At 38.2% G+C, this 18,761-nt stretch overlaps 2 protein-coding genes across 5 annotated transcripts; both read right to left on the bottom strand.

Moving 5' to 3' along the window:
* Nucleotides 1–368: 368 nt before the first annotated feature.
* Nucleotides 369–4,148, bottom strand: LOC144709784 (uncharacterized). 4 transcript variants are annotated; one of them, XR_013583104.1, is made up of 5 exons: nucleotides 4,021–4,148; nucleotides 3,248–3,459; nucleotides 2,414–2,772; nucleotides 1,376–1,540; nucleotides 369–715 (listed from the first exon to the last, which is right to left on the bottom strand). XR_013583104.1 is itself a non-coding variant. In XM_078583427.1 (5 exons), exons 1-5 carry the CDS (start codon nucleotides 4,048–4,050, stop codon nucleotides 538–540), a joined length of 828 nt encoding a protein of 275 aa, XP_078439553.1. In that variant the 5' UTR covers nucleotides 4,051–4,148; the 3' UTR covers nucleotides 369–537. The 4 variants fall into 4 exon arrangements, 2 of the variants coding, with proteins under 2 accessions (XP_078439553.1, XP_078439554.1); XR_013583103.1 differs by having other exon boundaries at nucleotides 3,283–3,459; XM_078583427.1 differs by having other exon boundaries at nucleotides 3,364–3,459.
* Nucleotides 4,149–13,921: 9,773 nt separating this feature from the next.
* Nucleotides 13,922–14,480, bottom strand: LOC144709780 (large ribosomal subunit protein eL39). The gene is made up of 2 exons (XM_078583423.1): nucleotides 14,335–14,480; nucleotides 13,922–14,222 (listed from the first exon to the last, which is right to left on the bottom strand). The coding sequence occupies exons 1-2, from the start codon at nucleotides 14,335–14,337 to the stop codon at nucleotides 14,070–14,072; spliced, it is 156 nt and encodes a 51-aa protein (XP_078439549.1). The 5' UTR covers nucleotides 14,338–14,480; the 3' UTR covers nucleotides 13,922–14,069.
* Nucleotides 14,481–18,761: the final 4,281 nt, after the last annotated feature.

The following is an 18,761-nucleotide window of genomic DNA, read 5'->3' as shown; positions in this document are numbered from 1 at the left end:
GTAAGTGATAGTATTAATTCGTCAAGTGGATGGAATATTAATAAAATAACAAGATATAAAATATATAGTGCATTTATGATTAACACACACATTATTCCACATTTAGGTATTTATAATAAAACGGCTGAGATAATGGACACAATTAATATTATGGAGATTGTTTTATCCTGATAAATATGGGGGTATTGATCTCTAGTATATATCTACAGTATTCAATTCCTATTTAACAAGCTATATGATATATTTAATAAGAACCATTATTATAGAGAATATTAGGATATTTTAAGGTTTTACATGGTACACTACAAATATATGAATAAGATATATGTGATATAAAAAATATCAAGGACTCCAAAACATCAAAACAATGCTAGTAAAAAATAAGGGTTTTCACTGATTGGACAACAAAAACAGAAGAAAACAGCCCATAATCATTTTATTACATTTAACTGTAGTATATTTATATAACAAGTGGTAGGCTTTTGTCTTCTTCGTCTGGCTGAACCATTGCCTGGTCTATTCAGCAGGTGATAAAAATTAATCGAGGAACGGAACACCAAATAGAACACCCACTATACTCATGACTTTGGCAACATTTGAGAGACCGATAGAAGGAGAACGTTGTGGCGTAACCATCGCCTGGTCAATCCGGGTGTATTGGGCAATGTTGCCCATCTTGGAGAAGCACGCAATGCACAAGTTATAGTTTTCCCTCCTGCAAACCAAAAAAGCACACCACAAGTTGGATAGATTGATATATCAATCAATAACGACACAGAGAAGATTGGGAGAGAAACAAGAAGAAAGCTAGAAATAAGATGTTAGAGATAGGTGGATATTCAGATGGGTCTAGAGAGAGTAAGTGTGGGTGGTACTGTGTGTGTGTGTGTGTGAGTGAGAGAGAGAGAGAGAGAGACTGACTGACAGATGGAGAGATAGACAGAGAGGTGGAATAATATGTAAATGAGAGCGAGATAGATAAAGACAGACATACAAGGAGCGATGGGCAGACAGATAGGTGGAAAAATATCCAAATGAGAGAGAGAGAGAGAGAAACGCACAGACAGATGGAAAGATAAGCATAGGGATAGGCGGAAAATTGTGCAAATTCAAAGAGCGAGAGAGAGAGATTCATACAGGCAGGCAGAAATTATATGGGGAAGATATATTGACAAATAAAATATATGGATTGAGATAAATATAAAGACATAAAGAAAAAGATAGACATATCAGATGGCTGATTGGATGATATATTGATGAGTGGATAAATGTGGGAGGTAAGGAAAAAATAATGTAATGAGACAAAGAATAACAACGTAATGGACAGACGAACAGATATATATAGTTAGAGAGAAATATGGGTTTATGTTATTACACATTGGACTTGAATCGGGGACCAACGATTGGAGTGATCTTGCAGCCATCACATTGAACCCTATAATGATACACGAGCGAGGACAGATCCACGTCTATGCGGGTGAATGTGGCATCATTGCCCATCTTGGAGTAGCACGTCCAGCACAAGTCGTAGTCTTCCTTCCTGCAAATCAAAATGGACAAAATAAGTTGGATAGATGATATACTAATGGATAATGACGCAGAGAGATTTAGATATAAACTGACAGATAGCTAGAAAGTGGGTGGTAGAGATAGGCGGTTGGATAGATGATATACCAATGGATAATGACGCAGAGAGATTTAGATATAAACTGACAGATAGCTAGAAAGTGGGTGGTAGAGATAGGCGGTTGGATAGATGATATACCAATGGATAATGACGCAGAGAGATTTAGATATAAACTGGCAGATAGCTAGAGAGTGGGTGGTAGAGATAGGCGGATGTTCAGATAGGTCAAGAGATGGTGTTTGAGGGTGGGAGAGAGAGAGGGAGGGAGGGAGGGAGGAACGTAGAAAGACAGACAAACGGACGTTAGTAGAAAGATATAAACAGAGGGAGGGAAAATATGTAAACAGTTAGAGAGATAGATAGAGAGAGATAAGCAGAGGGCTAGGTGGGAAAATATGTAAGTAGAAAGAGAGAGAGAGAGAGAGAGAGAGAGAGAGAGAGAGAATAGGTTCATACAGGCAGGCAGAAAGATATATGGAGCAGAGTTCTAAATAGGAGGAGAAACAAACAAATAAAATAGAGGGACAGAGATAAATCAAAAGATAGACAAATCAGATGGAAGGTTGGATGATTTTTTTTCAAAAATTTGAACGGCAATCACATGCCCATGCTGTGGTCCACTAGTGTGCTGATACTAGTGTTGGAAGGTTGGATGATATATTGATGAACCGATAAATGAGAGAGGTCTGGAAAACATATGGTGATATGATAAGGAATGGCAGCATTATAGACAGATGGACGGATAAGTGTAATTAGAGACAGAGAGAGAGATGTTGTCGTAATTACACATTAGACTTGAACCAGGGGCCTATTATTGGATGCTCCCTGCAGCCACGACATGCAATCCCACGATGAGTTACATTGTGAGCATGGACCGATTGAGGTGATGGAATTTTTGAGCAGTTGCGTGATGGATTGGAAATCGATTGAACATTTATCCTGAGTGGATTCAAACGCTGCCCAAAGACGGCATCACGAAAATCTTTATTGCTTGCAAGCGTCACCTGATCGCCATCTTCATCAGCATAGGTTAGGCTATAATTAACATCCAAATTAATCCCAAAAAGATTATTAATCTCTGCCCTCTGATAACGGAGGAGTTTTACTCGACGAGGATCAGTCCAGACAATCTCGCCATCGACAACCTGATAGGATTTTAAACAAGATTAGTTAGTAAAATGAATGGATATTGTATACCCGTTAGAGGATTAGAAAGTAGGATCAATATAGGATCAAAGATAGAAATAGGATGAAACGTAGACAGTTAGGATGAAACCTACACAGTTAGGATCAAATATAGATATAGGAAACACATAGACAGACAGGATTAGATGATGAAGAGTTATAACGGCCTAGATTAAATCACAAAGTATCTGTTATAAAAGATGGTACACGGCACCGATCGACGGTCACGATCGGTGCACCCCACTTATTATAACGGATGAGATTAATCTGAGACTATCCGTTATAACAGATGGGTACACGGCACCGACCGACGGTTGCGATCGGTGCACCCCATCCAGTTATAATGGTTCAGATTAACTACATTATAGCCGTTATAAACGGAAATACAAAACAAACTTTCTTTATAACTACAATAGATATAATATAAATACGAACATATGTGTAATAAAAAAGAAGTGCGGAATAACAACGATCTTTTCTCTTGTTCTTGTGTTCTCTTCTCCTCCTCCCTCTCATCTCTCTTCTTCTCTCTTCATTCTTCATCAAGATACCATGGATCTTAACACCCTCAACATGTGAACATTATAGTCTTCTTGGGATCGATGCATTCTGACAGTAAAACGCTTGAGATTGTCCCCATATTTGACCTTAAAAAATAAGCAAAAGCAACAAAGAAGATAAGGAACTGCGTATCTTTAAAAAAGTTAAAATATTTATGTCGCATAGATATCTTGAGAGATATACCGGAAATTTCAGCACTTTTGGAAGAATCAAACAGTTCAAACAACCAAAAGATAATAACCAGGATACATCGCAAACAAAGATTTCTTCAAAAAAAAACACAAAAAAAAATTATTGAATTCAAATTTTTGGTTAGGATACAGCCGATCAAGCAGAGAAACAGAAGGAACAGCTTAAGTTCGCATATGATCACTTAAATATCTAGAGAAATATATCGGTTCAGAGAATCAAACAGTTGAAGCAACTATACGATCATACCGGGGTATATCACAAGCAAAGACTTTCTTCAAAAAAGAATCACAAGAGAAGATTATTCAATTCAATTTTTATTAGGATACAACCGATCAAATAGAAAAACAAGAGGAAATGCTTGATTTTGCTCACAATCTCTTAGAAGTTCCAAGACAAGGAAATAGTTTTTTGACGAAAGACAAATCAATTGATCAAAATAAAATACAATATCAAACCTTGATGACCAAATCCTTGAGTGGATCCATTTGATTATCTATAATTCCTTTGAGGAAGATTGCGCCTTTCCACCAGAAGGTGCTTCTTCACCATAGAAAAGAAAGAATACGAAGGGTATTATCTGAGGGGAAAAGGGAATAAAATTTTTCATAAAGCAGCGTCATGGATTTAGTATTAAAATATTACCCAGTTACAAGAAGATATTTTTTTTCAAAAAACAAGATTGCGAGATGATTGTCTGAACCAGATCCGTTCGTCATCGGCATCATATGTCGGAGTAGGGAACGGCACGTCCGGGACATGACGCCCCGGACGTGACGGGACAGATGACAGGTTGTGAAGAACGGTGACGTGATGAAATGTTCGTCACGTCACTGTCACATCACTTGTCCAAGAATTTTCAAAAAAATCCATCACCGTCACGTCACTCATCCTCCAGTTCTCGTTTTGTCACGTCACTGTCATGGTGACAGCGTCACCATCACTAGTGACGGGAAATTCTCCTAATTGAGATAGAGAGAGGGGATTGAGAGAGAGGGACTAAGAGAGAGAGAGAGAGAGAGATTGGGAGAGAGAGAGGGAGAGATCGGGAGAGAGAGAGAGAGAGAGATCGGGAGAGAGAGAGGGAGAGTGAGAGAGAGAGAGATCAGGAAAGAGAGAGAGAGAGAGAGAGAGAGAGAGAAGCGGATGCCAGACAACGCACTGTAGAACAACAACGTGAACCATGAGGCTAGAAGAAGAATCCCTATACATGGCGGAGAGCAGAGGCACACCTATCACGAGCGTGTTGGCGAGGGTGGTGAGCGAGAAGGCGTAGATCGCCCAGTCGAGGGCCACACCTCTGCACGCGTAAGACATCACCACGCACTGTAGAACAACAACCTGAACCATGAGGCTAGAAGAAGAATCCCTATACATGGCGGAGAGCAGAGGCACACCTATCACGAGCGTGTTGGCGAGGGTGGTGAGCGAGAAGGCGGAGATCGCCCAGTCGAGGGCCACACCTCTGCACGCGTAAGACATCACCACGGCAAAGAGAACGACGATCTTTTGAAGCGAGTCGGCGGCAACGAAGCGGAAATTCATCTTGTAAGGGTCGTTGGAGGCGATGAAGTGGAAGCAGAGTAAAGGCACGGCGAAGACGACGACGAAGTGGTTTATGCCTGCGCATTGTTCAGGAGAACGAGAGAGAGAGAGAGAGAGAGAGAGAGAGAGAGAATGAAAGAGAGATAGAGAGTGACACTGAATTAAAATTCAGTCACGGACGTCATCCGTGTCAGACTTTTTGTCACGTCACACGTCCGGACTACCCCATCACCGTCACGGGCAATACATCACCATCACCGTCACGTCTCATCTGGTTCATCACCGTCACCATCACGTCATTCGTCACGGGTCCGTCACGGTGACGCCTGACGTGACGGATGACGTTTGCCGATCCCTATGTCGGAGAGAGATCACATGCTTTTCTTCAATAGCATTAATGGAGAGAGATCTCTACAATCTTGAGAGAATGCAAAAAAAACTACAATGAGCACACACAGATATAATTATGTAATAGATGACTATAAATATATAATAGATGGCCAAGTAGATAGAGAGAGAATAACTGCTGAATATGCACATTGTAGACATGGTTGTTCTGTTCTGTTCTGTTTGTTTGAAGGAACAAAAATGTCACACAAAAGAACCGCACAGGGACTTGATCTTTGTTCTATTTTTTTTTTTTTGCAAAAATAAGAATATTTTTTCGCACAACTAGAACAATTCACGTATTCAAACAAATTTTGAGCAAATTCCCACAAAGAGAACAATTTAACCGCACATGGATGTGTGCAATGATCTATGCAAACTTGTTAATGTTCTATTCAAAAAACCAAACAGAACTAACAAAACGCACAGATTCTCACAAAGCGAACTGAACAACCATGCCTAGCATATCATCAAGTGGCCCATGTGCCTGGTGCTGATTATAACACATTTTGTATCAATTAAGATGGTACTAAGTAGATCCCAAATATACATGGTTTTCATGTAAGAAAATTATGTATTATTTGAGAATAAACAGCCTTATAATCATAGTGCATGGGGAATATAGACAGCATCAGGCCACTGTTAACTTGACATGTGGCACAGCATGTGCGTTGTCTAGTTGGAGCTCTCGGGCTCCTACGTGACTCTTGCTGGACACAGAAAGTGTCACATCCGCAGTGCCAGGCCCAAGACAGGGTGATTATTTTGTCCATGGACAAAGAAATTTGCCCCATCCGAAGTGCAGAGGATGATTCTACATCCTGTCATTCGTCCGAACTCCCAGATGGGATGATTTTTCTGTCCACATGTGAAATAACCGTTCTGTCTGCCTTCTTGCACTACACATAGTTTGGTGTCACACATGCGAAATTTTGTTCTTCAATGCCGCAAAAATGGCAGATTTAAATATTTGCTTTGACATTCTTCATGTTGCTGGACATGTCATTATTTTAAAAATTATTAGGATAAAATAGACTACTTTAGAAATATAATTGTTGACTTTGCGGAGAGATTGGTATTGTTAGAGAAGATAATAAAAAAACCGTTAGTAAAATTGAGGAAACCTAAAAGTGAAGAATAAAAAGATGGGGACGTATTAAGTAAAAGGGTGCTTAGCTGCTGGTCCTGGAAGTCAATGTTCATTATTAGGAAAGTTGGGTATGTTAATTTGATTTTTTAAAAAAGTATAATGTTTTCCCTTTATTTTGGACTTAAGAGATACTATATAAATATTCATTTGGAGGTTTCTTGGGGATTGATCTCAGAAGATATCAATCTACTATTTGTAGAGGTAAGTTAACTTTTTTGTGAATCTATGATTACTAAAGGCCTATGAAAAATCAAATGATGAAAACATCAGTTGACAAGAAAAAACCATAGGATTCAGTTGTTTCTTGATTTGCATTTGAGACAACTGGCATCTGTTCAGGTTTTTCCACTGAAACAACAGAAGGCAAATTCACTTGACTTTGACTCTCAAGAAGTAGATGAGTAATTTCAACACGATGAAGTGGATATCTGGAATAGTACCTTGTTTTCATTAGTTATGCTGCTGTTGTAGTACTTGTAACCTCTTCGAGACGTGTGTCTGGCCCAATTAGAAGCCATAGACCCTGATGGGACCCTAGATGAGATTATCAGCATAGTTATCTCAGTGGAACCGACAAAAACTGGTTGTTACACGCTGGTAATCCATGTAGTCTATAGAAAAATTGGAGCTTCATTTAAATAGAGAGAGAGAGAGAGTATGTATTTATATACTAGGGACCTATTGATTGAAAGTTTGGGAATGGTATATTTGCTCCAACTACCTTATGTAATTGGAGAAATTATTTATGTAATTTATTGATCAAAGTATAATTTCCTTCAAGGCCAAAATAATCCCTCACTCCTTGCGAGCCTGCTAACATGCAACTTACAATATGAATTTCATACAAATTGCATTTATATTTTACTCAAATGACCAGTTAAAAATGAAATAAAATTATATTTAGTATATTCTCCTGAATTTTCCTTAGTTTTAAGGATTTTGATGAAATTATTGAGTGGATAAAATGATGAAAAGGGCTCTAAGACTGCTCTCAATAGTTTTGCATGTGTGAATCTCTAACTTAAGTAAAATTTCAGGTATTTTAACTTGTTGTAGAAGAATAAATGGGTTTTCCATAATTTTTCAGGTGAAATAGGAGTGGAGGGGCATATATCTCAATATTTTTAAGACCGATGGCAAAAAAAATTGTGCAAAAACATACAGTTTTTTTGGAAATTTTTGAGAGAGAGAAGGCCAAAAGACCGATGTCAAAATTTTTGTCAGTCAGCTTAGATTTCTCTATCTTATCAGAGCCCTCCTTCTTCTCCCTTCTCCTTTGTGAAACCTCCCTCCCACTTAAACTACAATGATGAGAAGATCCTCCCACGTCTCTGGTATTGGATTAAACAAAAAGTAAAAATTCAACATGTTGATGAATTTTGGATACATCTAGAGGATGGGCATATTATAGTAATTATATACATTAAACGTGACTTTAAATCATTACCTATCACTATTATGCACCAAATCATGATACATACAAAAGGGTAAAAGTGTATTGAATCACTTATTTCATGTATTTCATTATTAAAAGTGTATTAAAAGTGTATTTCATTATTTATCAGAACCCTTCATAATTATCGGCAAACTTTTATTAACGTCAGTGATGTCAGGAATACTGGTTTTAGTTTTTTTTAGAGTTCTATTTAATGGAAGGAAACATGTAGATGATTAATCCGCTGACGAAGGATATCATGACCACCCCAAGGAAGACCAAGCCCAATACTTTTGGCACACAAATTACACTCAAAGCTAACATGACATGGACATAATGCAGATTAAGAGCTGTTGAAATCGTCCATGCCATCCATTCAAAAATGTCCCGAAGTGGAAAATCTTCATGACCTCCAACCTCATTCTTTTGTAACTGCCTTTGAATTTTCCCGACCAATTAGTGAAACAGATATTTCTTGGTTCTTCTTCTCCAATAATGCATTGGAGAAGGAACTGGATGGTTATGAACAAATAAATATCATATAGTAATTAATTATCTAAAGCCCAATTTTGTGCGTCATATAATCTCATGTTTTTATTGCCATGTCACCTTTGAGATTTTTGTAACTAATATCATTCAATTAAATCAACACAAAATATGCTTTTATGTCTGGTTTATCTACATATTTGAGGCTTCAATTTTCATTATTCACCATTTGAGCTAATATAAAAAAATCAAAAGCAAATAAATACGCATATATATATATATCAATCTTTGCATGAAAATAGATGATAACCCTTAACTGGGTTTTACTATCTGTAGTTTTTGATTTTGAACGATGTCTTGGACTCGATTTTTGTATTTTAATGTTTTATGAAAACAACCACAATTTAGCCTTGATGAACCAGAACCTTATAATATTTTTATAATAATATATATAAATATAGATGGATATTCACATACAAATCAATGATAACTCATGAAGATTGAAGGCCTTCGATTTGAAGTCAATGCATGTATTATGATGAATTTACCTTGTGAACTCTAGATGAAATTTGGTCAACCATGAAATATAATGAATTTATCTGTCCATAAATGAATTTTTATATTCAGAACTACTTTAAATCATGTACAGAGATTTTTAGATGAGTTTAAAAATTCAAAACCATCTCATAGATGTACACATCACTTATGCTCATGTAATATCCTGACATAGTGAACTTAGTGATAAAGGTCAATAGATCAGATTTACCAATCTTGAATCCAAATTGAAATATATACTCCAAATTGAAATATATGTTCAGAAATATATATCACTTTTGTTTACAGGTAATCCTGAGTGATTGAACTGAATATTTTCTAGTGGAAAATATAAACGGAATAAATTTTTAGTTTTGAATTATAAGTTTCTCTAATAATTATTAAAATACAAGTAATTAAATTAACTAATTATATGAATAGAAATGTAGCAGACTGAGGCATATTTGTGCATTTTATTTTTGAGTCAACATACATGAATTCATGGTGTATTTATTTATTGTTTGAGAGAGGTTGAGTCGATGAAACTTTTCAAAATGAAAATTTTGAAAGTTTGAATAATATTTCTAAAAATATTTTTTCATATTATCTGACAAGTATTCTAGGATTTAGGGTATGCACATCTGACAAACATCTACAAGTTGACAGTTGACCATGTAACGCTGTTTTTATTTTCTAATATTTATTTCCTTCTTTACCTGGAATATGTGGTATCATTTTAGGAGGTTCATAGGTTCTACAGAAATTCCAAAATTCCCTTTCACGAGTATGTACTAGTAAGAGAAAGAAATGGGTAAGAAAGGTAAATATTCTCAATTTAATTCAAAAATTGTGTATTCAGTGTGGCCACCTACTCTCTCGTAAAGTGTAATAGCATACTCTTCTTTTTAGCTCTGTTTTTGAAGTTAAAGGATCTCTCCTTAATCATTCTCTTTCCAAAAAAGATCTCCCAAAAAGATAGAGAAGGCTCTCACACTTTTGCTCCCATTGTGATCATCTCTCACAAGGAAACCATGAAAAAGGAAGAATCAAGGTTTATTCTCAAATCCTGGTATATATATGGACTTCTTTCATCTTTATTGTATTTTAGATTGATCAAGAGGACCTATAATTTGAGAGAAGAATAGAAGAAATATGGAACATTAAAGGGAAAAAGAGAAGAGGCAAAGATCTGAGGTTTGGATCGTCAAAAGGTGCACACTTCCATTCTTATGTGTAATAGGCCTAAAAGGAAAGGGAATATTTCTTGGATATTGATCGAGAAAATATTTAAGAGATTATGAAACAAATAAATGAGAAAGATTTGAGAGAAAAGGAGAGGAAGTTGAAATTTTGAGATAGAATAGAAATAAAGGGTATCAACTTAGAGAGAGATATATAAGCCCGAAACCTGGTGAGCTATATTTCTTATAATCTAAAATACAGATATTTTTTAGTACACAATTTACTTAGTATTCAATATCATGCATACATGTTATCTTGAACACAAACTATAAGTCAAATACATGTGATTAACTCCTGAAAATCATTGATATTATTTGTGAGTTTGCTTACTATTACTTTAATTCTTAAGAAAATTGAGAAGATTTTCGTCTCTCCTGTATTGCAGGAGTACTCACCTGCTGTCCATCCACTACGCCTTTCTACCTAATCTTAGGCCCTGACTCACCCTCCATGGATGAACTTTACAGTAAACCCTTAGGTTTTGGGGGCATTGAATTATCGCCAATGTTTGTGTTACTGAAGACTACATTCTCGCTTCCGCTTCATCCACACTTGCTTGCATGGCTGAAGGCTCCCCTACAGATGCATTTTTACATCGTATAGCTTTGGCATGTCGTTTAGCCTGGTTCATCTTCCTCACTCAAAGCTGAGGCTAAGGACATTGAACTCTTTGCCAAATTTTTATTTTTTTTAAACTAGTATATTCCCTATTACCAAATGTTTTTGATAAGGTGCATCAAACTCGGGTTAGGGATTTTAAAACTGCAGATATAGAAGGGACTAGCCCTAACCTGTATAAATACCTGTCTTTTTACCTCCTACCATCCTAAACTAGATAGATATAAAATCATATAGGAGTAACTTAAACTAGAAATTTTGAAAGGCCTACTTCAACTCTAAATTGAGTTTTACGTGTATAAATATATATAGTTTTTGTTCTTGAAAAAGTTCTTTGACTTTATACCTATGCTTCTCGAGCATTCAACCCTTGCCCATAATTTATTAAGGAAGTATAATTTTTTTATAGGAATTATATATTCTTTGATGACTTCTTTAATCTCAAATTTGTATCCCTATTTACACCTTTAAATTAATTGCTCAGGCAGTGGATTAGAGTCCATACATATCCATACCATCATATATTTGTGGTTTTAAAATTTATAAATCCAAATCAGATCATCTTTACTGTGTTGTCCATTTTTTTCTCAAAAGTGGGCAGTTTGGTGTCAATTCAAAGAATATTGTGCACCCAACTGTTTGGAGAAGCAGTAAATATCTCATTGGACAATTAAGAAAATAAGGAGGATATTTAAGGGAATTACACCTACCTTTAAAACCATTCTCTCTCCAATCACACTATATTCCCCCACCTGTTGTAGGATCTCATTTAAACAAATTTTTATATTGCCATTGATTATTTCCTTCTGGATATGATATTTATTTTCCCTTTATTAGAGTGATCTAAGTTATGAATCGATTCAACAAATATTAGACGATAATGTCAAATTATTTATCTCTAATATATATTTCTTGCGAAATAATTTATTTTCGAAATATGAGGTTTATTACTTAAACTGAGTTTCTATTTGCAGATGAAGTAAAATTAAAAACCAAAATTAACTAAGGCCTTCAATCACCTTGACTCTGCAAACTAGTCTTCCACATCCCATCTTCACCAACCAAAGTACACCTATGATTTGTACACATCATTGGATGATCCAAAAAACTATTTTCAATCCACACATTAAACTTCATTTTGCAGCTTTAGACAATAGTAGCTTGAACCATATTATCTAGCTTCTTTTCTAATTTGATCATAATATCTATTTCATAAGCCAAGAAAATATTCTCAGTTGATGGAACTAGGGAACAGCAGGCGTCATACATCACACCAGGCGTCATGGTGACAGAAGTGTGATGGATGCATGACAATGATGAAAATAGGGCCAGTGATGGTGTTTAACTTGTCGTGATGGGACATGAATGTGATGGAGGGCCTTGGTCACGTGACATGGCAGAACGGCCGTCAAATGATGGCCATGACCAATGTCTATAGACGTTAAAAACGTCCAAACCATTATTCCTAAACTTTCGGAAGGCCGTCTTACATCTTTTGATTTATTGGCATCTTGTAAAAAAGTCCCTGCTTTATTTTGCACTTGCAAACAGACTGAATAAAGGATGTTCTTGGAGGTATGCCCATTTGATTCTCTCTCTCCTTCATAAAGGTAGTTCGTACCGCCACAGGTGACGGTGACACCGTCCTGTGACGGGGATGAGACGGGATGCCACAACAAGGGAGGCTGGATGCTGTTGTGACAGATTTTTCCAAAATCCGTGGACGCATGACAAGACGGAGATGCTACAAGTAGTTCATCATGCCCCCCTCCATCACGGGTCATCATCTGTCCTGCCACATCCAGGCCGTCAAGTGTAGTTCCTTAGATGGAAGTGACAATGCTAAATTACATTAAAATTTCTGTTCATCTTGAATTTTCTTATGATCCATAAAATCTTGCAGTTGCATCTTCTGTTCAAAGACTTAACCGACAGCTCAATGAGAAATCAGGTGTTGCCTTACTATGAAATTCAAGCAAGAGAAGTATTTTACCTAATTGTTCTGCTTTCCATTTATCTTAATTTCTGGGTTTTATAGGGTTTCATGTTCCAGGCGAAAATTAAAGTATTTCAAACACTAGGAATTGGTTGAAAAGTAATGTTCGGTCACAAAAAAACATTCAATCGAACATAACACATTTTTGCATAAAACATAAGATCTGGACGAAATCATGAAAAAGAAACAAATGACTATCGATATCATCCAGAAAATTTTGATCTTCACTTTTTCTCAACAGCAAGTTTTCCTACCTATGATGAATGCTGATGTCCTCCGGAAAAAAATCACAGTTTCCGCGACATTAGAAAGTTGAGAACAGTATATTGTAGTTTTCATACAGGCACTTAAATATAAGTATCTTGGAGGTATTAAAATTTTACTCAGTTGAATTGCCAACTAAACAAAAAACTCAAGTTAAGGATTTCTAATCTAATTATCTCGAGTTTCATACTGTTGAACACGTTTCTTTACATATACAACAAAAATATTGAGTTTCATACTGTCGAACACACATTACCAACACCATGACAACTTACAAATCTATTTAAGTGTATCCTTTCAACTGCAGAAAGCCAGACGTTTTCCGAAAAGACTTATAATAAAAGGAAGATGGTTTATGGTTTATCATGGTTATATAAAAAAAGGGATCGAAGCAATCAACGGAGATATTTCATTTTGCGGTTCTAATCTACAAATTGATGGCACAAGAAAACTGGCAGGTAGGATTGATGAACTAGAAAAATCTTAACGACGCCAACGATTTACACAGATCTGATGGGTTAAACAATTATGAGTTTACACAGATCTGATGAACTTTGAGAAGCGATTATTCGACCAATAACTGTTGAACAGCTCAATGAACGTGGATTAAGCCAAATAATCTTCGAAAATTACAGGTTTTCTAAGGGCAGCACTAATACGAAAAGCTTAATCAGCGAAAAACGCTTGAGACTAAAATCAAACTGCCAAGAATTATCATGCATTCTAACTCAAATTTGTTGTTAATCCAGAAAACGAATCCTCCTCCAGACGATCATAATAAAGAAATTTTCAAAAAAAAAACTATTCAGGAAGTAAGCGCACAAAATGATACGATTCCGGGGAGCCAAGCTCAAAACCCTAGCTTCGTACGGCGCCAGTGCCTCCTCTTCGCGTTGTAGCGAATGGTATTGTCGGTTCTCATCCGAATCCAGTAGGGGATCGGCCTATTCTGCTTCATCTTCTTCGCGAGCTTCTTCTTGATCTTGAAACTCTTGTGGGACGGCTACACAACAAAACCCCAGAACCGACGAGAATCAGAATACGCACGATTTCGAGCGACGAAGAGGAAAAGCGAAGAAATTCGAAGAACAGAGATTGAAAAGTAAGATCTTTACCATTTTCGCTTGGGAAGATCAGGCGGGGGAGACAGCCGCTGGAGCTTACGTCAAGCCGAAACGAAGAAACCCTAGAAATCTCTAGCCTTAATTCTACTAAAGTCTTTTAAAAGATCGGACGGGTACGATTGCTCCACGTGGGCGTTCAACTCCATCATCGTGACCGTTCAAGTAAGTTCCAGCGTGGGTTTCATTGTCCATCTAGGGCCCATTTGGGGTCCTTTCCCTTAAGATCGGACGGTTCAGCTTCGCCCACGTGGGTATGATTGAATTATGGATGGAGTCAAGGGTAAAGATTGCAGCAGAAGTCTGAGTATGTAGTAGTAGTGAACGCCACTTCTGGGACATGACGCCCCGGATGTGACTGAACGGATGATGGAACGTGACAGATGGTAATATGACGAAACCCATGTCATGTCACTGTCCCGCCACACGTCCCAGAATATCCAGAAAAAACCTTCACATTCCCGTCACGTCCCCGTCATGCGTCCCTCCATCCGGCGTCCCGTCACGTCACTGTCATCCGACGGCGTCACCGTCACCGGTGACGTGAAAAAAAACCTAAATTAAAAAAAAATCATATGGTTTTTTAGGGAAAGTTGGAGGACAGAGAATCGAAGGGTTATATCTCCAATAATTTATAGGCAGCGTCGGTTCGTGCGCCCCGAAAAAAGGGATTTATCTCCAAAATGCCACGAAATCAAAATGGTGATGCCAAGTGGTAAAATCTCAGCCGTCGGAAAGCTTAAAAATAATTATTTGCATATGTATTTTATGTCTATTTTTTTTAAATCTGTCACGGTCATCATCCGTGACAGCCATTATGTGACATCACGTGTCCGGGGCACCCTGTCACCATCACGTTCCCGTTACGACCACTTCGTCATCCATCACCGTCACCGTCACATGCCCCTAAAACCGTCACCGTCACCATCACCATCACGTCATCCATCACGTTTCCGACACGGTGACGTGACTGATGACGCCCGCCGATCCTTAGGTAGTAGTGGGATCAGCCCTTGAGAGAGTATATTGAGTAGGTTGTGCTCTGCAAGTTACTTAGTCTTCAATCATATTTGGCAAGAATGCAGTGAGCATCGTCTCGCGATGTAGCGTCCCTCAATCCTCGGCTGAAGAAGCAACTCCTCGCACATCATAACGCAGTGTTACTCACTCGTCACGGTGTGACGCACCATGCAAGGTGGCTTTTTGGCACATGACGCGCTGCATGTGCCTTCCAATATGATTATCATCTACGCAGCATCTCGAGGTTGTGTTGGCTAGCTCAGTGATCTCCCTACACCATATTGATAACACTCAAGATTAGCATCTTCGTTGTCCAAGATCAATATCAACGGTGCTTTAGTCTATCCCAAGGACCATTATTCAAAGCTTCTAGGTTGTACACCAAAATTTATAATTTTCAGTACAAGCACAAGGTGAGGAAAGGTCGAATCCATAAGGAGAAAGTATTAAATAAATTCTAGCTTTAATTTCAATGTTTTAAATACACATATAGGAATTAGACCTAATTTAATGAAATAAATATAGTAATAATGATTCAATATAATTCTAAGAAGCACACATATTTAGGACAATTTTATTTAAATTTATACTTGTAAGTACTAATCAATTCTAATTAAAATACAGTAGCCAGCCCTTTGGGAGCATTGAATGAAGATTGATCATGTGGCACAAGGGGAGTAAAATGGATGACCAAAATATTGTCGCTGGATGCAAAGATGGTTGATGGTGCCGATAGAGATGAGGTGGATACCCACTCAAGTGATGGAGTTTGGTGGATAGATGTGGGATATTAAAAATCTAAGCTATTGATCACAATAACTTATGAAAAAGTATAGTATTAGAGAGAATCATGTTTTTCTCTAAGTAGACGGAAACTCCACTAGTTTCTTCACTATCACGTGTCTATGACAAGGTGACTCTACTCACCCACCCTTTTCATATTGATGGAGGAGGTATTTAGCCAATCACTCACACAAGTGTGATCGCCCTGGGATTCATCCAATCTTATTTTTTGAGAAAGGGGTTTCCTGATCATCTCACATTCTCTATTTCGCAGATGATGCTATCATTTTCCTTTATGGATCGAAAAAACCATTAAGGGGCTTATGAGTGTACTCAATGTTTACAAGTGAGCTTCTGGCCAGCTCGTCAATGCCTGGAAGAATAACTTTATGGTTGGTCCATCCACCATCGTGAAGCGTTCACATATCATCCAACAACATACCGGATACTCATGAGGACGCCTTCCTTTCGCCTATCTTGGATACCCCATCTTTGTTGCACGTGCACGAAATCATTATTTTTATGCCTTGCTTGCCAAGTTGAGAAAGAAACTAGATGGATGGAAATTTCACTTCCTATCTCCTAGAGGGTGCATCCAACTAATCGCATACAACCTCATGAGCATTTGGCTGCATATCCTAGTGGTACACTCGTTATCACTCATTGTTCTTCGCTCTTATGGATCGTTTATGTGTGCATTTCCTATGATCACGTCACCTCAAGGAAGGCAATATACACCATAGTGTTTCTTGGTAGAAAGTATGTCGGTCAACGGAAGAGGGGGGATCTAGGAATTATGCGCTCTCAAGATGTCCAAGATGTGTTGGGTTGTAGAGGCCTAGATCTGGATGAACAGAACAAAACGATGCACAGCGGAAGACTTTTTGTGAATCGAATGGCATCAACAAAAGCCATTAAAATGAGTACCTTTGCACGAATCTCATTTGTGATTTCTTCGATCTCGGAGCGAGACGAGTCGAGCTGCTCAAGTGTGCAGCCCCTAGACGTATCCACGCGGTCCTCGGCGCGTCGGATCTCCTCCTTCTCATTGACGAGCCCCGTTCTTTCTCCGTCGGCGTCGTTACGTCGTCCCGATCACATCAGGGATGGAGAGGGGTTGTGGGGAGAGTGGAGAAGAAGGGGAAAGGCCCCTGAACAATTCTGGCCTGGGTGAATTTCATTCAGGGCCTTCCCCTATTTATACTAAGTGGTACTTTTCATAAAACCCCCCAAAACTTAAGTATATCTTCCAACGTCGAAAAGACCATTTGCGTGTGACCCTCTAGGCCCATGTATCAATCTAGTTAACGACTCCAACGGCCCAATAACCTTTATTGGCCTTACAACTTAATTAAATATATCATCATATAGACTAATTAACATCGGATCGATTTAACCCAATTGATAGGTCGAGACTCCGACACGTGGGGTGCAAAGCTACACCTCGTGTCCTTGAAGATACAAAGGAGTGTGTATCGACTCACTCATGGAACCTGTTCATCATCGGTTACCGTGTATGTATAATCCCTCATCCACTTGACGCTCCTTTGATGACTTAGGGTATGGTCAACTGTCAAACCCTAATTGGTCATCTGAGTTAGTACTGATGCATTCGGAAATCATCGGAGAACTCTTCTCCGATATTTCACTGCCTTGGCCAAGGACTTCATTGCATCGTCTTCCTTGAGCTGTCACCTCTTATACCGAGGGTGGACGATCCCATCTTGACCACTCAATCACCTTTGTGTACTTCTTGATGCACCCGAACTAAGACCGTTTAGAATCCGATGATTAGAGACTCTTTGGCCATAGCCAAAGTGCAACTACCCGTCCACAAGACATCTTTGGTGTCTCAGGTCTAAGGACCACTTACACAACCGTGACGTGAATCAACCTGATTGACAGTTCGGTATAATACCATTCAGGGATTCGTACGGATCAATTCAGAGAACTCTTTCCACTAAAGAGCACCCACTATATATCCTTAGTGTCGTCACACTAATGGCTATGGGACCGGCCATACTCATCATATGAGTGAGGCTAGATAGTGTTATTCTATCCGGATACTTCGATGTCCTTCTCGTGCATCCTTCGAATAGGAATGTTTAGAAAACATGCTTAAAGACTAGTGATCTCCGCATTACGACCTCATCATAATTCACTAAGTCCGATCATGTATGTATGGACTTCATTATACGCATCACACGTGCACTATAATTAATATGTTCTATTAATGAATATGGAACGAGATGTGGAATGTGTGATTGGCTTGTTGGCCACATATATTTCCATAAAGATGTACTTCAAAAAAAATTTGTGTGGCATATACAAACCACAAACTTCATTTCGCCCAAATACGGTGAGTGGCCTCGTAGGGAGTCTGATATCAATGGCCACAAAAGGTAGCGGAGTTGGCAGCGACATTATCTAGAGAAATCTAATGTGACCAGTTGGCACGTCGGCCTAGGTATGATTAGTGTATGGTATAATACCTGGCTCACCGACACACCCTTAGCCGTCAACCCTCATTTTGTCCATCATCGACCATGATTGATTGTGGCACAATTGCTAATAGGGAACACGTGAATCCTATGGGAGCAGCATGGTTTCCCATTAGA

The sequence above is a fragment of the Wolffia australiana genome, chromosome 11, assembly GCF_029677425.1.
Source record: "Wolffia australiana isolate 7733 chromosome 11, ASM2967742v1".
Classification (NCBI taxonomy): Eukaryota; Viridiplantae; Streptophyta; class Magnoliopsida; order Alismatales; family Araceae; genus Wolffia; species Wolffia australiana.
Note: the sequence above shows the minus strand (reverse complement) of the source record. Positions and strands in the feature narration are given on the sequence as shown.